This window comes from Mugil cephalus, chromosome 14, assembly GCF_022458985.1.
Source record: "Mugil cephalus isolate CIBA_MC_2020 chromosome 14, CIBA_Mcephalus_1.1, whole genome shotgun sequence".
Taxonomy (NCBI): Eukaryota; Metazoa; Chordata; class Actinopteri; order Mugiliformes; family Mugilidae; genus Mugil; species Mugil cephalus.
In genome coordinates, this window is record NC_061783.1 from 14,741,831 (window position 1) to 14,763,431 (window position 21,601).

General features: G+C 41.9%; 1 protein-coding gene across 1 annotated transcript in view; it reads left to right on the top strand.

Annotated features, from left to right (window-relative positions):
- Window positions 1-3,211: 3,211 nt before the first annotated feature.
- The window catches only part of LOC125019628 (solute carrier family 45 member 4), a 50,117-nt gene continuing 31,727 nt past the window's right edge, over window positions 3,212-21,601 (top strand). Inside the window, exons 1-3 of the mRNA XM_047604511.1 lie at window positions 3,212-3,390; window positions 4,589-4,670; window positions 19,923-21,259. Coding sequence (XP_047460467.1) covers window positions 20,959-21,259 — 301 coding nt within the window. The 5' untranslated portion in view covers window positions 3,212-3,390; window positions 4,589-4,670; window positions 19,923-20,958. The remainder of the gene's footprint in view (window positions 3,391-4,588; window positions 4,671-19,922; window positions 21,260-21,601) is intronic.

Genomic DNA, 21,601 nt, shown 5'->3' on the forward strand with positions numbered 1-21,601 from the left:
CACCAGAGGAGGGTGTTGTTTGATGCCAAAAGAGCTTGAATCCCGAAGCGCAATTTCACAGAGTTGAGGCATCGATATTCAAATAAGTTTGAATATATTTCATGAATTATTTATTTTTTAAATAATTGACTGTTTTAACAGTATAATGTTAAAAAAAAAACAGCAATAAATGTACTAGTACTGGCTTGAGCTGTCCTCTTATTTTATATTCATCAGTAATAAAGAATGGCAGGAAAGACCCATATAGAAGAAGATGAAAGCATGAAATATTGATTATTTCTACTTGGAAAAACTGACTCAGTAGCTCAGAGTAAATAACATATTCATTGGGAACTATTTCTGCACGTGGATTAATACCCATTTTGTGAGACGAATACAATTTCATCTGAGTTTGAAGGACACACTTCCTCCAGCAACTCTTGGTCCTGCTGAGGTGGAACAGATGAACTCAATATGTGTTCATACAGGTTTTTACAGAGACCACACGCCCACTGCTCCAGGGCAAAACAAATGAGACCATTACATGATGAAATGTCAGCGATGTTGTTTGAGTTGCACTTGTTTTAAAGTCACCCGTGAGTCAGATCTTTAACGCTACAAGGTGATGATTTTCTAAATCAAGTCCGTACACCTGACTCTTCTTTTGTTCTGTCACACGTGTCAGTTCCATGCCAGACGAGGCTTCAGAAGCTAAATGATGTAATCTTTGTGAGGCAGGAAAGCTACGTAAACAAAAAAACACTTACATGTGAATCCGATCACGTTTAAATCTTTCTGGGTTTGATCATTTCCTTTTTTTTATTTTGTAGCCACCAACTCTCTATCATTTCAGATATCTTCCCTCCGCCCTGTGTGATGGTGGCCCCTGTTTGTTTGCCCCGCCCTGATGTCTTTCACCTGTATCTCATTAGTCCCTTTGTGTTTTTATTCTCAGCGTTTCCTTGTTGCTTTGCCGGGTTCTGCCACATGTCTGTTCATTTTCCTTGTGTACATGGTGACTTTTTATCCTGAGTTCTGAGTCGTGCGTCCGAGTCCCCATCTAACCAGTTCCTCCTCATACCGGGGGTTGCAATTAGACGTGAACAAACTTGAAGAGAGGGATCAGGTGTTTTTTAACCTTGAAGGCAAACAACTCAACTGTCAAACAGATACATTTTTCACCCTGCAGCACATCCCAAAGATTCTCGTGGGGTTAAAGACTGGAGTCCGTGGTGGCCAGTCCATGTGTGAAAACGATGTCTCGTGCTCCCTGAACAACTCTTTCACAATTTAAGTGAATCCTGACATTGCCTCTTCTTGGAATACGCCCGTTCCATCAGGGAAGAGAAATCCATTGATGAATTGGGCCACATGACCTCCTTCCATTGCTCCAGAGTCCAATCTTTGTGCTCCCCAGCAAATTGAAGCCTTTTTCCTCCGGTTAGCCTCACTGATTAGTGGTTTTCTTAAGGCTACACAGCTGTTCAGACCTGATCCCTTTGAGCTCCCTTCAAGATGTACATGTGAAAATGCTTTTTCACTATTAAACACAGCCCTGAGTTCTGCAGTCAGGGTTTTTTTTTCCGGCCACATTTCTTCCTCCAAGAGGATGGTTCTTCACTATCCGTCCGGTTTTTAATAATGCGTTCTTAACAGTTCTTAACCCAATTTTAGTAGTTTCTGCTTCAATCTCCTTAGATGTTTTCTCTGCTTGATGCACACCAATGATTTGACCCTTATCAAACTGACTTCCATGATCGAACGATACTCATTGGGGTTTAATAACTTGTTGCTCGCTGAAAGATAACCACCCATGCAGTAATTATCGAATTGGAAGATCACACCAGTTTGTTTAGTTAAATCCAGGTGGAGACTTTTGTTTTTTCGCCAGTGTAGGTTTAAAACGCCTCAGCTGAACCAGTTGTTCCTGAAATTCATGTACACAGTTCTCACAATACAATAATATTTTCTTCATTGCGTCTTTTATGAGGAACGCGTGACTGACCGCACAACTTAAATGATTCACACCTGAATTATTATTAGCAACAATTTTATTAACTCGTAAGAAGAAGATTATGAGGCGTGGGACCAGATCTGCAAGTGAAATCATTAGATTATTATGTTGTGACACCAAGGCCCTATGTGGGAGAGCATCTAATTAAAGACTGTATTAATTTGGTTGATGTTGTTCTCACAAATATATTCCTACACCGTGGAATACATATTATGTTTAATGAAACTTCCGCAAACTCATACTATTTCCATCTATACAAAACGCACAGTGAGAGTAAGAAAAAAATACTAGTACTAGTATTGATTCTGATCCAATTTTAGCCAAGCGTTGTTGGCCACATCACTCATAATATACACCAGTCTCAACATTATTCCAAGAAATTCTGCTTGAAAGCAGCTGAACATGTCCTAGTGAAAGCAAACACATGTTTTTGAGTCGTGTTCAGGCAGAAATGAACAAAAAAACCTATCAAACATGTTGCTGATAAAATAATTGTTGGTTTCATGATGGCTTAATACTAATTTAGGAGGATGAAACTCAATTTTACAACAAAAGCACTTTCTGCTTCTGAAAGACAGATGGCTTCAAGATTCAGGATAGAGGGTCAGTTTTATTTATTATTTTTGCGAATTAATTAAATTATGTAGAATAAAACATAGGGCTTTTTGAGTGTTGTTGTGTAATAGATTGGAAGTAAAGTGTTTTTCATGAAATCCATTAAATGAAAGCAATTGTAATTGTGGGTCAAAGTGTTTTGTTATAACGCTGTTTATTTTCGATATCTGTCCGTGTATTTTTATTTTTTTATTTTTTTTTTGGTTAGTTTTGACATTGTTTGACTATGAATGGTATTGTATGATGTGTAGCTGTGAGGTCTTAAAGTCTTAAGCGTTTGAAATGAAGCATTTGTGCTAAGTCCAGCACGTTTACACTGATGCCTAATACACCAATTAACGTGCACTGTCCCAATTCAATAAGTGACTAAATGAAAATGAAATGAAGCCGAAAAAATAATGTGAAAGGTATTTTATGCCTAGAACAGCTGTCTGATAAATGTACGTGAAGTGTAAAGCACTTAAGTCAAGTGCAGCTTTTTTTTTTTCTTTTTTTTTTTTGGTCGGTATTCCCCTTTAAATATTCAGCCTGCTTCTTTGTATACCACCGCCACGACCACGCCCCTTTATGCAGATCAGGCGTGACGTCGGCGGAAGCAGGGGCTGCGTCTCTTCGTCCGACAGATATTCCTTTAAAGGCGTATTTAAAGCCCTGGCTTCAGTTGCAGGAGCAGCCGACAACAACCTATGCAACAAAAGCTGCTGTCGCTGCAGTGCCGAGAGACTGTCCGACTGCCCAGCGGAGACAAACACGGAGCCAGCGGCTTGACACGACCCGGGGAGGTGAGCGCGGTGTCCGGGGAAAGCGCCAGCAGCGAAGCGGGGATATTAAACGATTCGTAGCCGCTGTTTGTCGGGTCCGGCAGACGGAATACACAGCATCTCAGGTTGCTGCTGCAGAGGAGGTGGAGGAGGAGGAGGAGGAGGAGGAGGAGAAGGAGGATGGGGAGGGGAAGAATTTTACAGTAGTTTCTGAGGGCCTGTGTCAAAAACAAAAAGAGGGGCTTGAAGGTGCAGGCTTATGGGACTAGGTCAGGTTGCATAATTGGGTTGCGCTAATTATTAAAAAAAAAAAAGGAAAAAAAGTGTGTGTATAATTAGGCTCGGTGGTGCGGAAAGCAGGTGAGGACATTTTTTTTTTTAAAAAAAGCAGAAGCAGCTTGAACGCTGGAGAATAATCTTAATTTCCTTCATCACCCCTTGTGTTCATGATAAACCAGGAAGCGGCAGCAGCAGCAGCAGCAGCTTGCTGTGGTGTAAAAGAAACATCAACAACACACTGTGTGTTTGGATGGGAGGGCTAAACCATTATAAATAAAAAAATAAATAAATAAATACAGAGGAGTGTCCTGCTTTCTAATCATCAGTGCGTACTTTATCAGTGAATGCTGGTCTGTTTGAATGTCACCCCTCGAAATTTTCTATATTAATATATATATATATATGATAGAAAATTTGGTAGCAGGAATTTTCTTTATCTAAAGGGGAAAAAAAGGAATGTCTGATTCTAGCTTGTTGTTTTGTGTTTTCTGTGAGTTGAAGTGGGATCTGAGAGAGTTTCTTGGAGAAAAAAACAAGCAATTCCAAAGCATGATCCCGGATTTGGGAATAGTTTCTGGATTTTTATTTTTGTCATCACGCTACTAAAATCGTCCTCTTCCTCCATTGCTTCCTCAGAAGTTTTATGTACCTCAGGTGGCTCCATTCGTGTTATATCGTACACTAGATTTAGAGAATATTTAAGCACGATTCTCCACATATTTTATCCTTCTTGTGTGTAAACTTGTGTGTAGAATTCTGCTTTGCGTGTGTGCGTACTCTGGCCTGTTGGCCACTGCTGATTTATCTGAGTGTTTATGTGCGTGACAGCGTTTGCCGATTCGCCCTGTATTGATTTAACGTATGGTGTGAGCTGACATGCTGTGTTTCTGACTGTGCTGATATGTTGTTGTGTGTCTTTTGTGTGTGTGTGTGTGTGCAGGTACGACTGCAGGGCTAAACATTGCACCCTGGACCAAACGACAACGTCTCAGCGACATTTATGAAGCTTTCAAGGCCTTTTGGTGAGTCACGCGCTCCTTTTTATCCACTGTCACTTTAAAATTTGTGTGTTCTACTTCTCAGTTAGGTCTGGTAAAATAATAAAACAAACACAAATCATAAGAAAGATCCCAGAGAGAGACATTAATAGCCAATAGATGCTCAGCCTTTATTCCCTTTATTCTGCTGAAAACCACAAAGAGAACAATTCTCGTGGTCCTGGTTTGGGTCGACCTAATGGGATCAGCGCTGACTGACACACACACACACACACACACACAAGTTCACGTGATGCTCACTCCTTCCTTAAAAATCTGTGTCAGGATCTTGGTTTCAATGCGATGCAGTTTAGGTTTCGGTTTGCACGCTGACGACCGGCCTGTTCAGCTGAAGTGAAAGCAATCGACTTCCTCTTGATGAAATGTTTGCTGACTAGCTCGCTGGTGCTGTGTCAGCACCCAGTTATTACCCGCACACACACACGCAGAACACACACACGCGCGTGCGAAACCGCACATGCACGCACAAATGTGGCCAGACACAAGAGGCCACCCGAAGTCGGTCACATGAACTCACATACTCTTTATGCACACAAACATGCATTTGCACAGCATTATGCAAACCGTGCAAACACCTCCTACATTCACACTGTCAGACCTTTATCAGCCACACACAAATATTTGGTTCTTTGTAAGCATAATAAAGATAATGGCTACCGTCTATCCAGAGTTAGAACTGTGATGGTGGAGCCGTTCAATAAAACGCACGCAAACACACTTGGATGCATGAGATTGACTTTTGTGCATAATCTTCAGGTTTCTTCTTTAGGCCCCACCACACACAAAAAAAAAAAACTGAAACATTTCTAACGGACCAGTGCGCTCTCTATGACTCCACGTCTGTTTAATAGTTTCCACACCACATGGAGAAGGTTTTCACTGGGAACGGACTCATCTTGCAGGTTTCTCAAAAACAAGGAGGTGTCCCACGGTTTGGGAGATGTTTTGGTTCCTCGCCCTGTTTTGAGTCCTCGCTTTTGTTCTTGACCGTCAAAGTTCAAGGGCCACAATCTTGCCCACTAAGTCATGATTAAATCCGTCTATTGATTATAAAATCTCAAAATTAATCAATGACTTTGGAGCAAAAAATCTTGCCGTTCAAACTAGAAAATAAATTTACTGTGTCCCTGTTAATCAGAGGACTTATTCTTGGCCTCAGGCCCACAGTTTACCTGAATTTGACTTTCTCTATCCACTGTAAATCAGAATCAGAATCCACACAAGCAACACACTCGAAAAATACAAAAGCAGACCCGGCTTTGTATCCTGAGCCCCGATCCTGTGTGTAGATAACCCACTTCTAACTGGTGTGAGTTTTTTTTTTTTTTTGTACACAAACCTGAGAGGAGAGTGGGGGAAAGAAAGGAATTTGTTTTCCCACCTATGATCTCGTGCAAGGCTGTGTATTCATGCTCGTGTGTTTGTCGTCTCACTTACATCAGTGCCATCAATAGCCCCCTCTTATCTCTAACAGATCTTGCGCGCACACTCACACACACACTTGCACACGCGCACACTCAGTGATCCCAGCTATAAATGCTGTCGTGTTGTCCAGAGTCGCAGCGTTCAACAGCTGAAGAAAACAAGACGACTGGCTCCTCGTTTGTTAGCATATTTTTGATTTGTTTTTTTTTGTTTTTTTACCGAACCGGAAAAAAAAACCTAAATGTGATTATAGATCTGGCGTGGCCTTTCTTCGCTCCGGTGCAGTGTTTACTTTCTAGGTGGGTGAAAAGTTACTGAACTTTCTTTGGTGGCGGTCCAATAGATCTGTGTTGGAGGAAGTCTTTTTGAAGTCTAGTTTTGTGTGGAGACCGTCCTGAACGTTGCACGCGCTGCTGCTTGATTGTCTGTTGTTGGATATGTATCAATATCAGCTCAGATGTCTGCGCTGTATTTAGCCTCAGCTTTGAATCAGAGGACACCCACTCCAAGAGACTTTCCACTTTGTTTGTTTACTTGTTCCACTGTCACATCTCATCCTATCTGTCTTGTCTTTCCCACTCACTTGTTTGCGTCTTTGTCCTTTATTTTTATTTTTTTCACAAGTTAATTTTTCATTCTTAATCTTGGTAGCTGAAAAAAAAACCTAGACATAGGGCAGGTTTTTTCTCATTGTAGTTGGATAGTCCTACAACCAATCAGAGCCTTTTTATTGAAAATTCAAAATATCTGATCTATCTGTGATGGAGCATAGTCCGTTCCCAACAGAGCAGCTCCAGACCAAGTTTTCCCCACAAAACATTTACGGGCAGGGCGAGTTTGATCTGGCCACCAGGCCACTTTTTCGTAGATCCTCTTCAGAAATTGGATTTGTGGCAAAAAAAAAGCCCATTTGCGGATGAAGATCATGTGACAGGATTGAAGTCAGCAGTGTGGCCGTTAAATGGAGCGCGTTGTTTCGTTGGGGGTTAAGAGGCATTTCAAAGATTTATGTGAAAAAAACTTGTTTAACAGCAAGAAGATCATCAGCTCGAAGGGAGAGAGAAAAATGTGGTAGCGTCGGATAAACCACTCTCACCAGTGTTGCCTATTTTGTCAGATAAAATCAAATAAAATCAACTGGCATGTTTTTATTTCTTAACTTTACTGTTCAGTCATGTGTTGGAGGCTTTCGCCTCCTTGTGCCTTTAAGCCAAAGCTCTCATAGCAGAACAATGAGCTGGCATTTGATTTAATGTTTGTCAGTTTTTCGAGGTGTGAAATCCTGTTTATGAATCTGTTCATAATCACACGTGAGGAATGTCGTTCCCCTCCAAAGCGTAAAGGCAGCCAGGTCGACAAAGCCAGCACCAGCATGAACCAAATCTAATTCAGATTATCATTAAAGCCGCGAGTGAACTTTTTTTTTTTGCTCTTTGCTGTTTTCAACTAAAAATGTACAAAAAGTCACGGCGAAGGTCAGATTTTTCCTCTGGCCCAGGCCAAGTCTGAACTCTGATAGCACGAATAGCTTTGAACAAATCTGGCCTCTCCGCACTTGTCGCTGTTTAGGCTCTGCTGCCCGAGGTTACTCCTCGGCTGAGATGTGTTCTGTTGCGATGCATCTGAATTTTCCGTCCAAAGTCACTCTTGGGATGTATTTTTTTTTTTTTTCAGAAAATGATGCCAGGGCTAAACTATTCCCACTTTTCAATTAAATTACCAGAAAGCTCAGAGGATGGCAGAAAGTCCGTTACATTTGTCTTGTGTGCTGCTTCTTGGTGGGTGAAGCGCACACCACACCCGCTTCTCACAATCTTATCTCTCTAATGTTTGCTGTGTCACATTTAAAGTGTGAGTACTGTATAGAAAATATAGGAATCATTGCCACCTGGCAATGAGAATAGCTAGCACAGGAGAGCTATTTACTACAACATGGTGATTTGCTTTGTCTGTTTTTGTTTTCTTGTTTTTTTAAAAGGAGTTTTTTAATCTCTCCATTGGGCATTTTTTTTTATTGAATCAGTTCTTTTACAACAGATCATTTTCTGGTTCCAAAGAAAATGTTGGGCAATCATGTGAAATCCTAATACCTTAGTACTGTGTAACATGATTTATGGGAAATAAATTGAAAGACCGTTAGTGGATATAATAACCGAGCAAAAATATTTGGTGCAGAAGGTCTCCGAACATTGTTTCCGATGCGGATGACCTTGTTTTGTCCTACACAAGTGAAAGATCTTTTGCGTTTGCTGTCAAAAAAAAAAAAAAAATTCGAAATATCTGATGAATGGGAGTCAAGTATTTTGAGTTTTTGCCTGACGGCGGTGTGCTGCATCTGAAAGGAGCCGCATGCATTTGAAGTAGCCAGGTATCCTTGGTGAGGAGAGAGGATGCCTGGCTGCCTGCCAGTAATGTCATTAACAGTGTTGGTAACACTGCACTCAAAGTAATGGACGCGCAAGACACTTGACTCATTTTTAAGCTGACTCGCCTGCAACAGAGGAAGAAAGGACTCGACATTAAATCCGTGAGAGCAGAAACTAAAAGATTTTCTAACAAGAAGCATCTGATTGTGCAGAGTCCTGTCACAAGCCGTGTGGGCTAGTGTGCACGTTAGCTCCAAATGTGGTCAAATGTGTCCTCGCTGCGTCTTGTTCACATCTGTACTTAAAACTGCAGACTTGTGATTGGTTGATTAATACCACGGCCTCCGCAGCATTTGATCATTTTTCTTATAGTGTCTCGTTGCGTTTTTGTGCATGTGGTTGTATCCATAAGTATATTCCACGTGACGTTAAACTTTCTGGATTAATGCACCTCCAAGTAGTTTAGTCAGGTCTGCGTGTTTTTAATTGGTAATTTGATATGTTTGTGAAACTGTTCTGAGTTATCGATATTTACTTTTCATCCTGTTTTTGGTAAACTCAGTCAAGACTATGACTCACCGCAGCCTACGTCTTGCCAGAGCTGATCGTAGCGTCATGTTTTCCACTCTGAAGCTGAAAATATCATTGGAATGATGTTCTAAACTCTTTTTGTTTATTACTGACACAATTCCATCCAAAATGATCGATGTTTGTCTATGTATGTGATTCTGCAGCACGTAGATCACACGTAGATTGTCGTGGTAATGAGTAGAAAAGGAGGCTGTTTTTTCCATTTTAAATATATTATGTAATAATGCCACATACAAAAGTAGATTCATTCCAGTCTGATAAAATCAAAACAAATGGTTTAATGAATGTGGAAATCTCGTGTTTTAGATGATCCATTAGAATATTTATCTACCAGAAATGACCTGAAATTATCATATTCGGTTTGACTGATTAGTTCAACGTTTACACATGTACTCCAGCTGTTAGCTGTGCAGCTAATGGGTCCCTTGTCTGTGTAGTGGATCTTGTCAAAAGTTTCCTGGCTTTGACTGGCCTTCCAGGGCAGTGATCATCTTCCAGGCTCTCTCTGCCATGTTTACATTCAGCAACTGTTTCCTCACCTTCAAGTGAGAAAAGGCACACTCCCCTAGGGTGACCACAATGTCCCAAAGGGCCCCCCCTTGCATCATAGGCCCTTGAGGCAGAGGCAGCGGACGACTGCACAAAAACCGGTGACGACGCTGAATCCGAAACCGTATAACTCTCCTCTCCTTCTACCATAGGTCACAAACTTAAAGGATTATTCTCTGGTGTCTGGAAGATACAAAAAAAAAACAGATGCACATGAAAAAAGCTGGTGCCGTTTACAGCGCTAAATCGTGCACCGCGTCATTTTTGCAGCATCTCTTTTTGTTTAACAAATAGTTGACACAATGAGATGCTTGCTGAAACACCTGTAACGCACTCTGTTTTGTGTTGCTGAGTTTCATGCCCTCGCGTTAGCACAGCACAGAGCCAGTTGGCGCACATCGACTAGCATGTAACCAGCCAGGCTGTGTTTATCTGTAGCTTGAGAGTGAGAGACTGTTTGTGAAAGTTTGGTGAGATTGTTGGACAGAGCTGGGTTTGTGTGCAGCCAGAGTTAAATTCGTACCATGCGCCAATTCTCATTCCTGTCTGACGAGGAAACAACAAGTGAGGGCTGGAAGAGAAATGAGGAAAGAAAAAAAAAAGAAGTTTATTTTTTTGACATCTTAAGAGTTTTTCTTAATTGCAGAAATGATAGAGAACAGTGCCAAGCTTCAGCTGTTTTGCACCAGGAAGTTGACCCCAAACGCCACTGCTGAAGATTTATCATATTGTTGTTGGTGAACCTGTCTCTCATGTAGGTCAAGCGTTTTGGTTATTTCAGTTCTTTATCAGCATCAAGCATGTGTGTTGTCAGGAGGAGGAGTAGAATATTCCATCGCCTGAGTGGGCGGGGCCAAAACATACCATCTTCTGGTCATGTGCGATCCTGAACAGGTCTGTGCAGGCACTTGTCACTCGTTTGGCTCGCTGTCAAACGGCCTGATGTCAAGTAACAGTGTTGATAATGAGATGAAAACACAAGTGTCGAGCTGAGGGATGTTTCGCCTGAGGCTTGACTCCGCGCAGAGGCAGCTCTGTGGTCACATTTTCGTGAAACGTCGGTGCGAAGCAAAACTGGAGAGTGGTCGTATTGGTGGGTGGAAAAAGAGAAACGCACACCCACAAACAGGAGATACTTACAGGGGGATATATTTAGTCTCGTTGCACTCAGGTTTTACAATCTTGTGTTTGTGTTGCAGCTCCTTTGTGGGTAATATCCTCAGGGGGCTGTAAGGAGGGGGAGACCAAATGCAAACACACACACACACAAAGTCTCTCTGGGTCAGAAAGACAGGATGCAGGTGGGGGCTGGCAGTAATGTGATGTTGCATAGGGGGTACTGTATTCAGAAGGGGCACAGAGGGGGTTTTAGGTGGTGAGAAACACTGGTGTGTGTGTGTGTGTGTGTGTGTGTGTGTGTGTGTGTGTGTGTGTGTGTGTGTGTGTGTGTGTGTGTGTGTGTGTGTGTGTGTGTGTGTGTGTGTGTGTGTGTGTGTGTGTGTGTGTGTGTGTGTGTGGCGAGTGCGACATAAGAGTAATGTGACTCTGGGGCAGAAGTAGGCCACGGCTGCTGTCAGCGGCTTGTCAAAACCTCAGTGTGGCCAGCCTCAAACATTCAGACGGTGCAGGAGTTAAAACATCTCTTTATATCAGGGATCTTTGAGAGAGAGAGAGACATTTGTTATGCATGCTAGCAGAAAACAACAAGTTTATGGGTCAGCAGATTAAATAAAACTGGTTCTGAATTTATGAGGCACAACGTTGACAGCTACTGTCTAGACGGGCTCAGATCAACAGGCCTCGCAGATTAAAATAACGGTGTGCTTGTGCTTGCGTGTGTGGCCTTGGTGCCCACAAACAGTCTGCTCAGTCTGCTGTTGCTTAAAGACCAGTAATAATATATTACAAATAATAAACAGTGTTGTTCTCGCCCATAAAGCTGCAGGCTCATTCAGTTTGTCTGAAGTGGGGCTGTGAGTCCTACCTTAACATTTACATTAGCCTTTTGAAATATGGTGAAAGAAGTAGCCAACTAGTTAAAGAAAGAAATGGACTGAGGAAAAGCTAAAGATCAGTTGTGTTTTCTTTTGAAAGCCAAAGGGTGTGAGCTGATTACCATTTTCATGTGGGCCAGCCACCGTGCTAGCTAGCCAGCCTATTAGCTAACAGAGCTAAAAATAAACATTAGGTTGACCGAGCTATTATTGGCGGCTCAGCTAGCTGACACAACACAGCATAGAGTGTCTGCTCTCATTATTGTCAATGTCATGCCAACATTTGTTGTATGTTTCTTGAAACTTTTTTTTTTTCTAGCATCTCCACGGAAATAGAAGTTAGCTCCATTTTGAGCCAATTGTGATAAATAGTGATGTGTGCTTTAGAGCTTGAGGCTTTTAAATGGCATTAGTGCATAGGAGAAAACATAAAAAGCATAATACCTTTATTTTTTGGAAGCCCTTTTAACGTTAGTGACACGTTGCTACATAAGCTAGGTCATGTTTAACATAATGTAAAGCAAACATGGATCCTGTAGTGCTAATATTGACAGAGCTTAGCTGGAATATTCGCATTGAAACGTACTATTTTTATGTTACTGTTTGCTGGACAACAGAAAAAAGGCTATGCAAGACTTGGTCAGCATTATTTACACAAATACAAAATCTATAACGTACTAGAAGCTAACATCGCTAATAGCTAACGATGGCTACTGCAGCTAATGCTGCGTTCACATGACGTTGGCAGAATGTGTAACTGTGCAGAGAAGTTTTATTCTAATTTGGGCTTTTGTTCTTCTTCTTCCCAGCTCAAATATGTCTATGCAGATATGGCATATGTTATCAGGGTTGTGGTTGTAAACGTTGCAAAATTGCTGTGTCGTGCTTTTTAGTTATGTTATCATCTCTTAAATATGAGTGGCGTTGCACACATTTTTCGCCTGTGGAGGATAGACTGGGTTTTGTGTTCTCATGGCTTGGACCATGAGTGTACTCAGATAGGTGCTTAAAAGGGCTTTGATCAATATAATGTCATATTATATATTCATTTGAATAAAAGGGTCTAGTCCAGCACAAAGTGGCATCAGTGCCGTGCTTCTACTGCATAATAACAATAGTAGTGGACATATTTTCCTGAACGCATCTGCAGTTAGAGAAAATGTTGGTGAGTCTAGCAGGTTTTGTTAGTGTGACTCCATGCACTTGAAGAACACTTCAAGGGAAGGGCCTGGCACATTGATCTTGACAGAACTCGCACCCCTGCGTCCTCCTGTCACGACATTGCGATGATGGCCAAAGGTTAAAGCGAGTGAATACATTTAGCCTCTATTTTGAGACAAGGCATCTGTCAGGTTCAGGTGAAGCTTAGATAGGAGATTAATTTAGAGCTGGTCGGACGTCGAGAGGATAAAGCAAGTCAGCAGGAGGCTCTCATAAGTGTCATCTATGCGTGTGTTCCAGTGCTCGTATGTGAACAGCTCTTTTATTACGTCAGATTCATAACGGCCAGTGTAGTGATATAAGCCCTGTATTATGAGTAGGGGATTTGTCATTGACGCTATTGCACGTTGATACACATGTGCCCCCCCTGTGCTCTCTGCACTGCAGCAGCACTGCACCATACGGCACACATCTAGCCTCTGTTTACCTCTCTCAACCCCTCTCTCTCTGTCTTGTTCTCTTATCCCTGCCATCTGCTTCCTAAAGCTGGGAATATGGCTGTCTGTCTTCAAAATACTATCAGCTTCCTGGGAATGTAGAGGTGTGTGTGTGCATGTACAGCTTTGCAAAGAAGCAGCTTGTGTGTTTGCGCGTTTCCATTGTGGGATGTGGATGTCTCGTACTGTCCTCTGTGTGCTCCTTATGTGCTCTGTCTGTGTCGCAAACCATATATAACCCGAGACTGAAGAGCGTCTGTACTCCAGTCACATTGTCTTGGTAAAAGACAGAAGAAGACTATTTGTTGTTGGCAATGTAGCTGCGTAGCATAGCATTCATGCCAACAAGGGCGTTTCTGTGAAATTTTCTATTGTCCAAAAACTGTCCAGTTAAAGGCCCTCACGTATAAACATTTTATAATCCCTCATTCATTCATTTACTTACCACTTTTCTCGGTTTACGTGGCACTCATTGCAACACCATAGTATAAAGACTTAACCTGTGTAAGATGCAAGATACGTAAGAAACGATAAAAAAATGTGCATACAAAGACCATATATATGCACTATATGTGTGTGGGGTTTCATTCAGCAGGGTACAGTGAACAGAAATACAACAGATGTGATAGTTGAGGTAAAAAAAAGAAAATTAAATGAAAGGCTTAAGACAGAGGATTTATTTGAACTATATAAAAAATGACAATAAATATCACAGATCATCTAACAAAATCAATATAAATATACAGTAAATGTATCAGGATATACAGATACATATATACATACACGGATCAGCAGCCTGACACACACACACACACACGGACCAAGTGTCTGTGGGATGATCCACAGAGACCCCTCCCCTCAACCCATAGGACCCAAAGGCCCCCGCTAACAACATCACCACAGGACTCCCTCATAAGGCCCATGTCCATTCTCTGACGAGTCACATCTGTTTTGGAGACACAAGTTAGACCTACACAATATTAGGAAGGTGGTCATAATGTTATGCCTGATCAGTGCATGTATATATACACACACATAGAAATACGTACTCAAAACATGTTAAGATACGTAAATAGAAACAAAAATGAAGTGGGAAAGACGATAACAACTCCACATAATAAACATAAACAAACACGATGAACTTGCGTATATGCTCACACTAGCGTGAATATGTGTAGATGTATAAACACACAGCTTGTTGTTACACCAGCAGCACTGACATCTTGTGTGTCCGTTTATGAACTACAATACTTTGTGTTCCCTCCGCTGTCCCTCAGATGTGAATGTACAGTATGTACCTGATAAAAAAAACAAACACTTGACTGAGCCTATAAATACTCGAACCAAACACTCGGCCAATTTTCTTTGGCCTTGTTAACAGAATTGTGTTTGTTTTGTTTGTTTTTTATTCATCATCTTATTTCTTTGTTCGTCCCAAACCTCCATCAGACCGAGCATTACGTGAACTTGATCCTCAGGTCCTCAGCCTTGTAATCTATATCCCGGTGTATATGGGTCAGTGCTATGTCACTTGTGGTTGTGCTCACGTGCCTCAGTGTTGTATGACAGCCGAATCATGTATGCGCACAAACTGACTGAACGGGGATGGGTTTTTAGGAGTCAGTCAATATTAGTCAAAATTAACCTGCGTCCTTCCTTAATAGAAATACAAAGGCTCATATTATAGCTATTATTGTCTTGATTTAATTCTGTTAAATTTATCTGTTGATCTCTTAAATGACAGACAGTAAAATAAAAACAGCAAATGGTATAATTTGAGAACCCCAAAACTATGAGAAGTATAAAATTATTATTAGCTATTTTGTCCACTTCCTCTTTGGTTAGGCTCGGAGAACACTTTGTGACAGGGTTTTGTTTTTCTTTTCAAGTTCTTTTTATTGGTTTTAAGCAAATATCGACAGCTGCACAGGATGGTCTTTAAAGGTGCTCACATTGCTGAGTGAAGGGTTTTCAATGTATGTACTTTCCAGGTGTTGAAGCATTGTGGTTACACAAGAATCTGTTTAGCCGGTATGCTCCGGTTTATGTCGTGTCAGAGCTAGCCAGTAGGATCGTTCGGTCGATTGTGTATCTGGTCTGAGAGGCCGAGCAGCAGCAGTCGCCATGAATAAATGGAAATATCATAAGTGAATATTTGGGGAAAAGATTTGAAATTTGAAAATAGCTTTGCGTCTCATCGGTTACTTTCTCTTACTCTAAGGTCTTACTTTAGTGATACCTGCTTTATATTATGGAGGGTCACTGGTTATTGGATTAGATTCTTTTTTACATTAATCTGTATTTCAACCTTACTTGAGTCCAGACCTTTTCACTGATTTGTCTTTCAACTTCATTAGTTCATTAGTTCCTCTCCACCGTGAGTTTTTGTTACAACAAATACAGACTTCCCTGCAGAAGAAAAGACTCATAGCCAACGGATTGCACTAGATTGGCTTTCCCCCTCCTTCATCATAAGCTTTGAAAATAATCTCACGCTACCTGCATGTAAGAGAAATTGAGAGATTAGGCTTGAAGAGGAAAAAGAAGGTGGAGAACAGCAGAGCTCGATCTAATTTCATGCTGGTGTCACAGGTAATCTGGTCCCTGGCAAAAGAATAAACACTCACTAAAATAGATATGTGTGCACTTGCAGAATCAAAACGCCTGTGTGTGTGTGTGTGTTGATACATGTGAGATACGAGAGACGACAGACTCTTAATTTGTCCGTGACCTTGAACTTTACAGGCATCTCCTTTCCCTCCCTCCTCCTCTCGTTCCCTTCTCATGATCACATTTTATTCTGCTTGTCTTTATGTTGCTGTTTTCATCTCTTTGCTACTTCGAGTTCTCTTGTCTGTCCTCACTCTTCACTCTTTCACACCTTCCCTTCCCCTTGTGTTTTGTTAACGTCGGCTCCCCTGGAAGCTGAGGTGAAATTCTATATGAGCCGAGTCCACGTCACAACGCACACAGAGACAATGGGGGAGGAGGGGGGGCTCAGGGCTTTGTGTACACACGATTTGTAGGACTGAGACTTCCAGATGCAGACCCAATAGTGATGTGTGGTAGTGGTCTTGTTTGGTTACTTTGAGCTGTCACTGTCATTCATTAAAGACCAGGTGCTCAAGCCTGACGGGTCGCTCTCTAAACTCTCCTGTCAACTTTTAAGTTGTCGTCAATCTGAATATGTCACTGTCGGAACTAAATTGCTTGTCACGTAAACAGAAGTGTTCAAATGGATCCAGCTCTAGTTTCGTCTCCGGTTTCACCGTGAGAGCCTGAGCCATTTGTCATGTCTTCTGTTTGTTGAGTCATCTAGCTCGTCATACTTGGCAGGTGTCTGCACTCTGTCTCATTTTCTGCATCAGAAAATTGAGCCACTTTTCTGACCACAGCAACATCCTCTACTATTTGGAAATTTGTTACACTAAACTGCTACTTTTATGTTTATTTTTCCTCATTCATACATATTAATAATAGTTTTAGTTAATATTTCATCTTATTTGTTCAAAATGTTTTTGTAGTTTTGACTACACCAAAATGTCAATTGTATAAATTTGGCAGAAACATCATTCAATCGTTTACTTCATGACTTAAAACATAGGTCTTCAACAGGGGGTCCGTGGCTGCTAGAGGGTCTGTGGAGGCACTAGGAGGGGCAGTTGCAAAATCTTTGGTTGATTAGACATTTTTATATATATTATTTTTAATTTTCCACAACAAATTTCAATTTCTCTAAATGCACATTAGCATGAATCCAACATATTTTAGTAAAGGGCTAAAGGATAGTTTAATATTCAATGGAAAATGATAATAATAATGTATATTTATAGATAGCACTAGGCCAAGTTTAATATAGAACATAGTAGGTCGGGCATTTGGGGGTCCTTGGTCTGAAAAAGTTGAAGACCCCTGACTTAAAATCTACCTCATTGAATCTTAATTTAAAATTGCTGTTTACTTTTTGATCTGCAGCTGTTGGGGGCGATTAAGTGCTTAAAGAAAATCTTTAAAATCAAAGACCCGCTTTTATTGCAGGAATAACCCAAATTAGGATTAGCATAGTACTTTCTAACTGCCTCGTCTGATAGTGAGTTGGATTTTGAGGCGGCGTTATTTTCAAATATTTTTAGCTTAGCAGCCAACTCCCCAAGGTCGGAGCTTAAAGTCCCATCTGCTTACAAAGCGATTTGATGGTGACCCAGCGCTCCTTCGTTGCCATTTTAGTTGCTAGATGTTCCCGGCTCCATCTGGGTTCACCCAACGCTACAAACCTGGTGATGGTACGTTATCTTAACCTATCGTTGCTACAACTGACTGAATTTCATTATTTTGTGGGCTCTTGTTGCCACGTCTGTTTTAGTCTCGACCCTTGGTTTAATTTTGGTGCGTTCTGTTGTTGTTCTCATATCTGGACCAAACTCGGAGCAAAATTAGCATTTGTCATGTGTGTCTCCTGTAGAGGAGAGGAGGGGGGGCTGTTATGTAACGTGCTGCAGCATGTAAGGTCAGGTGAGGAGGGGACTGTGTGTTTGTGGGTGATAAAATATTCATGGCCATCTTGAGTGCATCATGAATGTTAATGTGGACATGTGAGAGCTCTGAAAACGGAGAGGAGGGATGAAGGGAGGGATGAGAGAAAGTAACGAACGGCAGGGAGATACATTTTCGAACATCTCTCCAAACTCTTCCATCCCCGATTCCTCCGGCCGTCCACCTGCTCCGTCCCCTCCCCGCCTCCCTCCTTCTCGAAGATTTTGTTTTTCTTTCTCAGTCTGTTTTAAGAGGCTTGATGAGGGTCTTAGCACTGTTATGATGTGTTTGTGTGTGGTTCACGTGGCATGACTTAGTGTGCGCTGGGAAACGTGCTGCCTCCATGTGTTATTATCCAGTGGGCTGCTGCTGCTGCTGCTACTGCTGCTGCACACAGACACACACACAAAAAAACAGTTAGGAATTTAACTCTGTGGGTAATCTTTTTGAACTTCCATCTCAGCAGCTCCTTGCACTCCTCTTTTCTCCTTCTTCCGTCCACATATCTGTCGTTTCTCGCGCACACAGGCCCTCTGTTTGAAAAGGCTTCAGCTCATAAAACACATTGCATTCTTTCATCCTTCCCGTCCAGTTTCAAAGACTGTCCGAGTGTCTGCGAGGGTGAATCATGTGCTGCGCTGTTTGAAAATGAACTCTTTTCATGGGAGAGAACACACGTTTGAGTGTCTTAAATAGCGGCGGCAGCCTGTTCTCAAATAAATCACACTCACAATTTTAAACTGTAGTTTCAATAATTTGCCAAAATTAGACTAAAGTTGACTATTACCTCTCTTGCCCCTGTGGCATCGTGTCATGTAGTTAAATATGTTTTATGTACCCAGGCTTAGAAATTTCTGCCCTCAGTCCTGCACAATAAAGGCAGCCTTTCTCCAGGATTAATGATCCCATTTCAATAATCCATCGCTCTCACCAATGTAAAAAGTTGTTCCAATGGAAAATAAACATAAATCTTTGGCTGTGGGAGCTGGAATACGAGTTCATTGTGTCACTGTGTCTGAACAGGAAGAGTCGGAGGAAATGCTCGCATGTAAAACGCACAAAACTGCAACTGCTCTGATGCTGTGTTTCTAGCTCACTGATCTTTCTTGACCAGTTAAACCAGTTTAAGGGTATAAGGCGAATGGCATTTGAGTCAGCTATTCTTACTTCTCCTTCTTCTTGTGTCAGCTGATGCTGGACAAATCACTTGACACTCGAGTTCTGCATCCAGCACGCTTATGTCATCACTGTCACTGACATGCGTCAATCAGGCGTAACATTATGACCACATTCTTAACACTGTGTACGTCTCCTTTGTTACTCCAAGGCAGTCAGTGGTCATAATGTTATGCTTGATCTTTTTTTGAAGCTCTGTGTGGTTTCTCGGCCTGGCACCATCTTGGTGGACTCAGCCTAACTTCCAGCAAATTCAGAAATGAGTAAAAAAGAAGGGCCACAGCTAGCAACCTACGTCACCCCCTAATTATACATCACCTTCAACCAGGTGTCTTCAAAGTTTTTCAGCCCAAAGGCCCCAAATTGATTGTCTGTGTTCTATATTACACTTGGCCTAGTGCTATTTATAAATTTACATTACTAATATCATTTTGCATTCAATGTTAAGCTTTCCAAATATGGAAATGGCTATCCAATATTATTTTTTTTAATTTCAAACTAGTTAGTTGATCATGGGACCGAGTTGCGCCGTTAGCTTCTCTTCTGCTAATATTGTAGCATGCGTCTGGGACTCCTCCTGGGGACTGAATAGGATCTCGACCAATTGCGGCGAACCTGACAGAGTCGCAGTGTAATATCGAGCCTCGTGATTGGCTCAGCAGTGATAGGGGGCGGGGCCTGCTGCGTGCATGAGGTTTAGTTTGACGGCTCTGGGCTAGCATGGCGCTCTGTGTGAAACTGTGCGCTGTTGAGGCTGCTCCCATATCGCTGAATGATAGATAACGTGTTATTTAAAAGGAGGTCTTTTGAGGTCCGTCCTCAAGTGGCCATTTCAGGAACTGCAGTTTGCTTCATTTTTCGTCCGTAGTTTTTGACTTTAAAAGTTGAGTCTCTACAACTCACTGTCTTTTCTCTTTCTTCCAGATTGATCAGCCAATCGATGGGGATTCTCAGAGGAGCTCCGCACACCGTCGCCGCCTGCCCTCCTCCGCCTGCCCCCTCCCCCCGCGGCCCCCGACTCACCCCCACCTACACCATCAACCAGCCCTCCATACACAAAATGACTCTGAAACTCACCCAATGGTCTTCTATATGGATTTTTACTGCTTCTAATAGACAGTAAAGAAAGGAGGAAAAAAAAGGAGGGAGAAATCCTCAATGACAAAAAAGCCATAAACACCTCCCACACACACACACACACACACACACACACACTCACACACTCATACACACACAAACATAAACACATGCACACACAAACACTGTCATACCAAATAAAGCTGACAGAGTTTTCCAGACAGTAAGTCACACACCTGACAAACATACACAAAGAAACAAACGCACAAAGTCGCTCTTGGAATGTACTGCTCACTCTTCCTGTGAAATTCAGTTGCTTCCTTTATTTTTCTGAGATTTTCTACAAGCATCAGGAAAGCTGATTATTTTTTGACTCGGGGAGAAAAATAACGCGTTGAATTTGAAGTTGCGGTGTTTTTAGAGGACAGCTTGTTTCGAGGACGTTGATTGCTGTAGATTGATCTATTATTTTTAATTTAGTTTAGTTTCTTTCATTCTGAAAATTTAGGTCTGTGCTTTTTCTCAGTTTATTTACTCCTTATAGGCTGTATTAGTTTAACAGGACCCCGTTTTAGATAAGTGTTATTACCTCGCGTATGTGGAACATCTGTTACAAGTTTCAGTAGTTATCAGCACTCTTTAATTTCTTGAACACTTAATAGATGTAACAACTATATATCCAGCAAGTTACAACCACTGATTATAATTTGTAGCTTGATTGTATTGAAGTTACTTTTAGGAAGTCACTACTGCTTTTAAAGTGTCCCGATACAAGCAACTTGTGGAAGCAGGGAAGTAGTACTGTTTTTTGTTTTTTTTAAATCCTTTGATAGCTGAGATTTGTGTGATCGAAGGGCGCGTGCTTTTTTCCCCCGTCGCGTGCATGCCCTCCAACATGCCTCCCCAGAACACAGAGGCTGACACCATGCAGGTCGGATCTCTGGTGGGCGGGGCCAACGCCAAAAACTCCACTGCATCGGGCACGGATGAGGAGAAAGGAGGAGCAGCAGGCGAGACGGATGGATTGGGAGGCGGAGGGGCGGCAGGAGAGGAGGAGGCTAGCGAGGGGTCGATCGAAGGCATTCCCTTGAAGAGATGGGTGATGCACGGCGCTGTGATGTTTGGCCGGGAGTTCTGCTACGCCATGGAGACGGCGCTGGTGACGCCTGTGCTGCTGCAGATAGGTGAGTGGATGTAGAGTCGGCATTTGCATAAAAATGCCTTACGTTAAAATAAAGATTCATGCACAAGACATGGTTACATTGCAAGATGCCGATGGCTCAATGAAATTTCTCTTTTCATTAGTTGCTGCCTGCAAAACAAACTGCTACACTGACTCTACTTAAAATCAGCAGAGCCAAAAACCCATATATACTCCCCGTTTTTTTTGGTTAATGGTGTCACAAATAATACTGAATAATCTAACTGTTGAGCAGCGCCCCGTAAAACATCCAAAAGAAAAACCTCCTTCACCACAAATTGAGGCCGTCAAATGTCTCATTGTGTCTGGTCACAATTCAAAAAGT